Here is a 10,511-nt window from a genome sequence, read left to right on the forward strand (position 1 = left end):
CTGAATTTGTTAATGTATGTTTTTGCAATAATCAAAATAATTCAGTTAAAAATAGATAAACTAACAGAGCAAATGGAAATGAAAAACCTCCTTATAAGACAAAATACGAAAGTGGATTTTTAAATACTTTCATGGTGATCTATCAATTCCATTTTGTGCAAACTGTATGCAAGTTTTGCAAGTATTTCAAACACCCTGAACCTCACATTCCTGTTAGTAACCAAGTATGTGGTTTAGTCCTATTAAGGGATTGTCCTCTGTAATAATAAGGTGAGCAAGCAACACCAGAAGACGTGCTTTCAAATTATGCCAGTCATGTTCCATAAACAAGGACTTGATCAGATAACATGAAATATGAGCCAAGTATTTATATCATTATCCCATATGTTGTTCACACAGTATGAAAAGTCAACTTTGTACAGTTGTACATCAGTAGAAAAACTGAAACAGAAGATTAGAGCATTGGTCTTACTGCGATGCACACCGCTATGCAGGTGAAGCTTGCCCTTGTAACCTGCAATTTACTGAAAAACAGCAGACTGTAGGCTATAGTATAGTATCCAGACGACTCATGTTAAATATTAAGCACCCACTGGCCACCCAGCTATGATGACAAAGCATTTTTCTAGTCCCAAAGTCCCAGCGTTATCTATATGATGTCCTATATGTGCATACATGAGATTATAGGGTGTGTGTGTATATGTATAGAGTAGACAGTTGAGATGACCGTTTCTGTTTGGCTCATGGTGTCTTGAGTGTAGCACAACTGGTAATACAAGATTTAGATGCACACAAAAGTCAAAACAAGTCTTAATATAATCTTATTTTAATCAATTCAATTGTACTTTCTTCTGTTTGATCTGAAAATGTCAAACTCTTCAAAGAATTTCAATTGATCCAAATTCCAGTAGCACTGTAGTAACCAAAGTACGGTAGATTAACAAACTGTGATTGACTATGATGACAAAAATGATTTGAAATCATGCTGGAATGTAAAATACAAGGTGATCTGCAGATCTGTAAAGAGTCACTTGTTAATAGCTTAAAAAGGTTTAGCACCGGACTAATGAGGTCATTTTAACTGTTGAGGTATTTAATATTACTTTAGTACTTGACATACTTAGTTTATGCTACTGTGCTCAGTCAGGGGACGGACGTGATGCCTTGAAACAAAGTGGATGATTCCCGTCTTCCTATGGGTCTTACAGAGTGTGTTTGTCAAACAGGTATTCTCCCATAGCACCTTGGGACTCAGAGGAGGTGAGACGGGTCAAACTGCCGACGTAGTCTCCCAGTTTCTTGATGGTGTCATGGCTGTCGTCAAGGAATTTATCCTCGAGGAAGTCACACAACTGCCGAAAAAAAAGAAGACATGGCATACAGTTAATGTGATCCAAAACACTACAAGTGCAGTAAGTACTGTAAGCATGTACTGTAGAGCAGTGGTTCTCAAACCTTTTCATGTCAAGGACCCACAAATGAATTAATATATAGCCGTGGACCCCCATCAGAAAATAAATGTGTGACAGGGACCTCCCATCCAAAATATTCCAATGTTTTTTTTTCTTTTAAATGACAGATCTACAAGCTCTTTTTTTATGTTTTTTTTTGTGGCTTTCGTCTTTATTTTATATTTTTTATGGAGGGACAGACAGTAGGCTGACAGGAAATGGGGAGAGAGATGGGGGGGTGACATGCAGTAAAGGCCGTCGGGATCGGGAGTCGAACCCGCGGCACACTGCCAGACTGGATTACCAGCCAAGGTGCCTGGACTGCTGAGCCACGGCCCAGGCTAGATCTACAAGCTCATAATGCTTTGCATCGCAACGCGTTTTTCTGGGGACCCACCGGAACCCCGTCAAGGCCTCAGACACCACTTTGAGAACCACTGCTGTAGAGCATCTGAATGTAGTGATAAGCAGGTCCAATGAATACCACGCTTTCAAGTATGTTAATATCTAACCAGTTTATGTTCTCACAAATCGGTCACACAGGGACAACAATAAGCATTGCAACAGTTACATTATATCACATGTTATTTTCTAGGCATGTAAGTTAACGATATATTGTAAATCAATTAAAATTGATCAAACTGATTGCAATTTGAATCGTGATGCAAACAGTAGAGAAAAGTAAGAAAAGAAGAAAATACAGGATCTTTGTAAGAGAATTGATTAAAAAAAGGTTTTCAGCCATTTGCTACTGTATTGAAAAGAGAAGAGAAGAAAATTAAAAGAGAAAGAAAATACTGGATTTGTGTAAGATTCTTCGATTATTTGTCAATTTAGTCTTTAAAAAGAAATCGTGAAAAATCGTATTGTGAACGTAGTACCGTGATTGGAATTGTATTGTGAGTTCAGTGAATCATTACATGCCTATTATTTTCTAAAATAGGTGTAAAATACAATAGCTTGGACTTACATGAGCGTCACCGTGGTTACCAGCTCTGCGGTGCACCTCGAGGATAACCGTGTTAAGAGACTTCTGGTAGTCCAGAGAGAAGGACAGCGCATCCAGACCACCTCTCCAATCCTGTCTGCTTGGTTCCTACAATAAAATAAGTTGAAACTTCAATCAACACCAGAAATACATGAGACGAAAAGGTGAGAAAAAGGTCAGAAGAGATGGCCTTGAACACTTAAAACACCATATACTTGGTTGACCAGGGTCCCCCATCTGCATGTATGGCCAATTTATTCTGAATATTATAATTTGGATATTGCGTATATGAGTAATAGTCTGGAATGAAAAAAATCCATGCTCTCTTTTCTCCAGACCTGGAGATTCAAATCAAATTCAATACTTTCCATACTTGTGTGTAGGAAGCCAAACCAGGATGGATTGACACAGGGAGTCATGGCTCATGGGGGCTAACCAGGACGCTCTGAAAAATGGAGACGTGATGATGGCCGACTGACTAACCAGGATTGTATTCAGTAGAATCCGGCCACCTCTCATATTCTGATACTCCAGTAGCTTCTCTGCTTGCTCCCTCTCCTTCACCGACCGCTCCAGGAAAAAACTGGAGAAATTCGACAGGGCAACATCATCCCTGTCGAAATACATCCCCTACAGGAGAGTTGGGAGAAAATACACTGATGACAGCCAGCCTGTCGCAACAAAGCAATTTCTGTACGAATCATTTTAATTAGCTGTCCCTTGGCAGGTTGATGTTAAAAGGTTAAAAAGAAAAGGGGAAAAAAGACATTCAGAACACAATATTACAAAGCACATAGATTACATAAAAGCAAACCCATACATGTCCCAAAGGACTGCACAAATATATAAGCATTATTAAACATTGCTGACATAAATGATTTCAATGAATTGCCAAGCTTTTAAAGATTCTCTAGTCAGTTGGAAGGATGTCAAACTATCCATCTGACTTGTCCAACTATGCAATGCTCAAAATTAAAAGCACCTTTTGCAGTCACCTCTGAAATCCCTAGTAATAGTATATTTTATTTACAAAGTGTGTGGTGTAAGTACATTTAAGCCTTTTAAAAACGAATATTGCATATTACGCATAAGCACACCAGGTTTCGCAGACATTATTGGTTAAAATGTCAATGATGCTGATGGTAGGCTATCGATTTAACCAGTCTATTAACCTTTTATATAGAACTTTAGGCCAGGGATTGTAACACACTCAAATGCATTGCATCATGGTAAATGATTCTCTTATAAGAAATTGAGTTATCATACCAGAGAAAGGTAGGTGTAGGATGCAGTCAACTTGCGGTTGATGAGTTTGTTGATGTCTTCTTCACATTCGGAGTGGAAGTTTTGCTTCACCGTGGACTGCATGATTTCTAAAGAGGGAAAAAAAACAGTTCAGATGTTGAACACAAAGCATAAGGAGAGCAGCTATACCAAACAAAACGGTTCGATCCCCGTGAAACACTGCATCAGCCAGCCAGGTTATCCTATTTTAATGTTATACTACTAAATAGCAGAACATTGATAACGTGAACATTTTAGGAAGTAAGTTGACACATTTTGCGACGCCAGGGTTGAAGTGGTTATAAGCCTCATTGGTGATAAGCAACAGTGAAAGAAGAATACCGTTAAACACTGCTGTGTGTGTTCTGTGTTGTGATGTTGATGTCTGTCTGCACTCAAGTGTGATAACGACACCTTTTATGCGACACACACACTGTTTATAACAGCTTCAAGAACAGAACAGAGCGTCACTAGTTTTAGGGTGAATGGGTTCAGGGTGGGTTGTGTCTAATCACAGTACGCAAACCAATTTCCTACTCTTTACAATATCGCATTATTAGTGTGGTGATTGTTGTGTTAAAAAACAACAATGCAATGTGTATGTCCTGTCTTGGTTGTCTCTGCTAATCGAATTTAGCTTCTAGTCACTTACTTGCTTTGGTCCCAAGAAAGCAATCTGCCGTGACAGTGTTGTTGCAGGCTGGATACCTAAATGTCTGATTTGTCGTCGAACCACGATATTTGTTTTATTATTATTAAAACCAAGAAGCTGCATCAACAGTCCGACTAGCTTGCTAAGCTAGCTGGAAGTAGTAGCGAATAGCATAAAAATGCATAGGTTAGGAACCTGACGTCACAAACATAATGCGGGCCCGGTGGACTCACCGGCGGTGCATTTGCGTGTCCAAGGCAGCTACCGGTATATAAAGTTATATACCTGTATTTATAAATATATTACTTTGGACTTGTGACTTGAATATTCGTCCGTCGGAATAACTTCCGCATGGCAGTGACATCAGTGACTAGACCTTAGAGTATTATACATAGAGTATATATATAGGGTATTATATATGACTAGACCTTGTTATATAAACCAGCGTGATCTTATTATAAAGAGATATTTGACGCCATCTGCAGTATTGAAGATGTATAGCATCTTTCTGGCACTGTTTAGACTCCTGATGGAGGTGGATGAGGTGGACTGGAGAGTAGGGTTGCCACCTTTGAGATCTTGAAATAAGGGACACTCTTTACGCCTGCCACGGCCTTGCGGCACAGGCGTGTGCGGCAAGGTTGAAGCAATAAGTTGAAGCAATAGGTTGAAGCAATAGGTTGAAGCAATAAGTTGAAGCAATAGGTTGAAGCAATAAGTTGAAGCAATAGGTTGAAGCAATAGGTTGAAGCAATAGGTTGAAGCAATAAGTTGAAGCAATAGGTTGAAGCAATAGGTTGAAGCAATAAATTGAAGCAATAAGTTGAAGCAATAGGTTGAAGCAATAAGTTGAAGCAATAGGTTGAAGCAATAGGTTGAAGCAATAGGTTGAAGCAATAAGTTGAAGCAATACGTTGAAGCAATACGTTGAAGTTTCCCTTCAACTTATTGTTAATGCTATCCACAACTTTTGAAGTAGAATTTTGTTTTCCAAATGAGCATAACAACATAAAGAGTTCTGATTGTGAATCCGAGTGGTTCTTTAAATGGGCACAATATTTAATTATATTGATTTATATTTATATTAGACTTTAAAACTCAACATTATTAAACAATCAACTATAATAGTCTACTGAAATAGCAGGCTAACCTATCCCCACATCAGCAGCCAAGATGTGGGCTATTGGGCAGGTATTAGAAATACTACTGACATGTCATCTTGTAAAAACACGGATAAATAAGATGATAAATAATATAAGGTCCCATACCGAATCGATCTCAGGAGATGTTTGTCAAATGTCAAATGGATTTCGCCCTTACTGGATGTTTGGGCCATGAAGAACTGAAAATGAACTGAACATGAAGAACACGAAAAGATGAAATTACCTACCTAGGTTCCATCATGGAGTCAAATCTTTCCGGTGATAAAATGGCCACCAACGTAATAAAAAAAGTCAACCAAAGAACAAGATTCCTATACAGGATCTCCTCACTGGTCAACAAAAACACCTTGAAGACCCTAAAAGGAGCCCTCGTACAAGGTTTCCTCGACTATGCATGCACCTCCTGGACGGTACCACAGCACCTCAAAGGCCCTTAAAACAAGGTTCCAGACTTCCCAAAACAAACTGGTCAGGCTACTACTTGGCCTCACTCCCCGAACCCACCTGGCTGGAATGGCTACAGGACTCTATACTAGGAGCCCGCAGACCCCCATTAGAAAATATATGCCAGCAAAAAGAGAGGATTTTTACGCAGTGATTCTCAACCCATTTAATTTCAAGTACCAGTTTGACATGCATTAGTCTACGGACCCCCATTTAATGGCATTTCTATCTCTGGGCCCCAATTCATATTGTAAAATCAATGTTAATTTAACTCTGAGGGTCCATTTGGTTCCATTTGTACACTCTCAGAGTTACAGACCCATAAGGGTCCATTTGGTTCCAAACTATCATTTAGCTGGGGACCCCCTGGAACTCCCTCAAAGACCCCTGGGGGTCCCCGGACCCCACTTTGGGAACCACTGGTTTAGGCTACTTTAGGTACTGTGTGTGTGCCTCCTGCTAGAACAATTGTGCTGACTTTAATATTTCCTGTGTTTTGTTTTGTTCATTATTGTTAAATTCAGTGTTGACGTGTAGAGGCTATTTAGGAAAATAAGGAACAAACTGTGTTCCTTATTGGTTCAATAAGGGACGCATCATTTAATTCTCCAATAAGGGATGATTCTGTATTTTAAGGGACGGGTGGCAACCCTAGGAGAGGGTGCTGTGCTGCATACATAGGCCAGTCAGTCTAAGATTTAATTTGGCCCAAAATAAATTGCAATAGTAATCGTTCAAAAGTTTTTTATGATCCTCAGGGTCATCCAAATAACACATTAAAAATGGATGGATTTATTATTTTTTGGATCATGGTAAATTCAGGGGTTGAAAGTTGGGGTGCCATTAAAAACCTATAAGGCAAACATTTCTAATTGTAATTATGCTTTAAGTAGCATGTGACGTGTCAAACTAGGGGACGTTATTCATGATTCTGAATCCATTGCAAGCATTCGTTTTGCACGAAAAACACTCTTTGGGGTAAAACGGCCATGGCTGTCATCACAGCTGATGAGGTCATCACATTTGGGCAAGTGGCTATGGCCTAATTTAGGCCATAGCCTCAAGGAGTGTTTTTCGTGCAAAATGCTTGGAATTGATTCAGAATCATGAATATCCCCTAGTTTGACACGTCACATGCTACTTAAAGCCTAATTAAAATTAGACACCTTATAAACCTTATAGGTTTTTAATGGTACCCCAATTTTCAACCCCTGAATTTACCATGATCCAAACATTTTCAATCCATCAATTTTTAATATGTTATTTGGATGACCCTAAGGATGATTAAAAAAAACCTTGACCGATTACTTTTGCAATTTATTTTAGGTCACGCCCCTTTTTAGCGTAGATTGACTGGCCTAAAAAGCTGCAAGCAACTAAAAACCATGTTCATGACCTCCCACGTTTATGGGGTCAGTGGTGGAAGACGTTCTTCTTTTACTTAGGTAAAAGTAAAAATGTAAAAAAACACAGCTCATCTGCTGAAAAAACATAAGTAAAGGTGCTGGAGTCACAGAAGGATAATGAAAAAATGTAAGTGGATCTGTGCACAATCAATGTATTTATTTGCAAGCTTTCGGTCTATACTCTATACTGCTTGAAGAAGGTCAGTAATAGTATAAACCGAAAGCTTGAAAATAAATGCATTGATTGTGCACAAATCTGAGTGTGCGGAGCTTCCCTTTATTTTTTTCACTTAGGTAAAAGTAGCAATAGCCTACCACAATGTAGAAATACTCTGTTATAAAGGTCCTGTATACAAAAAAAACAAAAAAGTAAAAGTTTTTTTTTACTTGCTCACAAGTTGTGAGCAAGTATCTGCAATGCATTGTGACTCACAACGCATTGCATCGCGATGTGTGAACTTGTAAATCTGCTATTTCCGAATACCCTTTTTGTATTAATAATCTAAAAGTTAAAAGTCTAAATGAGGCTGTCAAATAATTTGCAGTATTCAATAACTGAGGTGTGCCGCTTGCAAACTTTAAATTATAAAATAGGAAAGTACATTTTGTATGTACCTCAAAATTGTATTTTTGTACAGTAATAGTAAATGTACTGTTACTTTCCACCATGGCCGCCTGATATGTTTGCAAGTAGTAATAAAATATTGTGATTTGTATGTCAACATGTTTGGTATGACTCCTACAGTCTGCCACTGGAAAACTCTGCCAATGGAAAGCTGTGATCACGTCCTGAAAATCTGCTTGCTCTTTGTGGATACTGATAACAGTGCACTTTGATGCAGGGAAGACTGTTGTTTAACCCCAAATAACAGTTACTCTGGCTCCTAGCCGTCATTTATAGGAGGCTAATATTCTTAGCTGCTATTTTTTAGTTTGATCAGTTTATTATTTGGTATCCTATTGTGAAGCACTTGTCTTAGCATAAATAAAGCTTTGCTTTGTATTTACTTACTAACGTACTTATTTTTTTACTTAATATTGTTCCATCCATAACCTTTACTTTGCTGTGGTGCTACTACAGGGGTACTGTTGAGTGGTTAGAAAAAACAACATAGTGGCACTGCAGTCAAATGGTTAGAGAAAGCAACATAGAATTAACATTATTTTTATTTTATTTTTTCTTCCCAGACCAGTCACTCTGGAACGTGGGCTGCTGTGGGGTAAGTAAATGAGGTATTTCTAATCTTTCAGTAACTGTTGTTGAAGTGCCCAGTGTTTGTGTCTAGGTAAATGTTCTCTCTAAAGTGGTCGCACAGGATGTAATAGCATGAAATAATCAGGATTTAATCTTAATACTTTATTTTTATTTTTGTGAAGATACCAGGTACCAAGGCCTACCACTATAATCTCTAGTCTTGAGCTTATTAACCCATTTAGGACTAAGGCCGATTCTAAAAACACCTTCTAAATCACAAAATTAAATAACAGAAGATGTGCTTATGGAATAAAATCTAAAGAAATATCTTTAAAAACTCCAAGGTAAATACAAATGTAAGTGAATGAGTGCCTAACATATGAGTATGAGTATCATATTTTATAATTCCAGTATTTCAGTTTGGTCCACATTTATTTACCTTTACTTCCTTCTACTGTTTCCTCATTAGACAAAGTTATCTTTAAAACATTTTATTGCCTTCTCTGACACATATAGTGGGTGTAATAAACAAGTTCAATGATATTAGGCTCTGCTGAAATATGTTGAGAAATGTAAACAAAAATGGTAGGCTTCTTTGAATAGCGCTCAGAATCTTAAAAGATAAGCTAGCTATTTTAATAAACAATTAAGTTTAAATGAATTTAACACTATATAGCTTAAGTAAATAATATAAAATCCCGTTCAGGACCCTGTGGAGGTGTTCGAAAATGCTTATCTTTCTTTAGTCACAAAGCTAATTACAAGCTTGCACTTTGACAGAGCAATACATTTGTTGACACAACTCTTATGATAATTTTACTGGGCTGAGATACATTTCACAAGTGGCAGGCCATCAAAGTTACTAAGGAAGTACCAGGCGGGGCAAAGGTCTCTGTGGTTTGTACTGGGCTGAAAATGAGAAGTAACAATAAATTAGGTCTCTGACAGCCATGAATGAGAATCAGAGGTGGCAACGAGGACAAGTGGAGGTTAAAAAAATTGGCACAGGTGGACTGAAGTAAATAGTGGACTAGTGTTGATTTTTTCCATCATATGACTGTTAATAGCCCGTAGAAACCTGGAATTGTTTCTTGTTGAAGTAAATAAAGGGAGGTCAGCAAGCTTATACTGTAGTAGCCTATAGCTTAATAACTACAGAATATGTAAGATGACTAAGTCTGTATCTTACAATTTTAAATTGGCTGCCTTGCTGCTGGGCCTCTGTCTAACTCACGTTTTGGTAAGTTTTATTTATCTTACATTGATTGTCATTGGATTGCATAGTTGTACTTTCATTATCAGTTACGAAACAATAGCCGAGTGTCAAATGACAATGAAGATAATGTGTGATTGTGAACACATATTTTGAAAAGGAGAGTAGAATATAATTGTTGTCTGATTGTTACAATCAGGTTGTAATCATAAGGTTTTATAGGTGAGCTATATAGGCTACTTTGAAACATGGAAATGCCTTTTTTAACGTGGTCTCCAGTAATGTGCTGTCACCAACTTCCTCATGGAAACTACAGCAGTAACATAGGAAACAACCCACTCTTAAGATAAAGGAAAATGTGCCTCAAATAATCCATTCTGTGCATACCCTAATGTAGATAGTGTGTAATTGTGTTGCTGTGTACTGCTCCATGACTTTATCTGTTAAAATAATGTGTAATGTAGTGCAATAATAGAAGATGTAATATAGCCCATAAAAGTTATTTTAACTTAAAGTATGTTGGGGTCAAGATTCAGAAGCCCTTGTTGTGTGTAGAATCTGAAGGAAAATGTCGAGTGTAGATGACTTCATTTTATCAATATATTTAATATTTTCTCACTAACATGTAATTACAGTGTAATAGTACAAAATAAAATAAAGTAAATCATACCATTAGGCTCTGACGCAAAACCTGGACTGCACTATATCCTTTACA

At 37.7% G+C, this 10,511-nt stretch overlaps 1 protein-coding gene across 2 annotated transcripts; it reads right to left on the reverse strand.

The window, feature by feature from the left end:
- Nucleotides 1-808: 808 nt before the first annotated feature.
- On the reverse strand, nt 809-4,619 carry LOC306915964 (ferritin, lower subunit). 2 transcript variants are annotated; one of them, XM_079493660.1, is made up of 5 exons: nt 4,376-4,619; nt 3,706-3,812; nt 2,923-3,069; nt 2,422-2,547; nt 809-1,352 (listed from the first exon to the last, which is right to left on the reverse strand). In XM_079493660.1, exons 2-5 carry the CDS (start codon nt 3,805-3,807, stop codon nt 1,203-1,205), a joined length of 525 nt encoding a protein of 174 aa, XP_079349786.1. In that variant the 5' UTR covers nt 3,808-3,812; nt 4,376-4,619; the 3' UTR covers nt 809-1,202. The 2 variants fall into 2 exon arrangements, with proteins under 2 accessions (XP_079349786.1, XP_079349787.1); XM_079493661.1 differs by lacking the exon at nt 4,376-4,619 and adding an exon at nt 4,066-4,210.
- Between the last annotated feature and the right edge of the window lie 5,892 nt (nt 4,620-10,511).

This window comes from Electrona antarctica (genome assembly GCF_951216825.1).
Source record: "Electrona antarctica genome assembly, chromosome: 22".
NCBI lineage: Eukaryota > Metazoa > Chordata > Actinopteri > Myctophiformes > Myctophidae > Electrona > Electrona antarctica.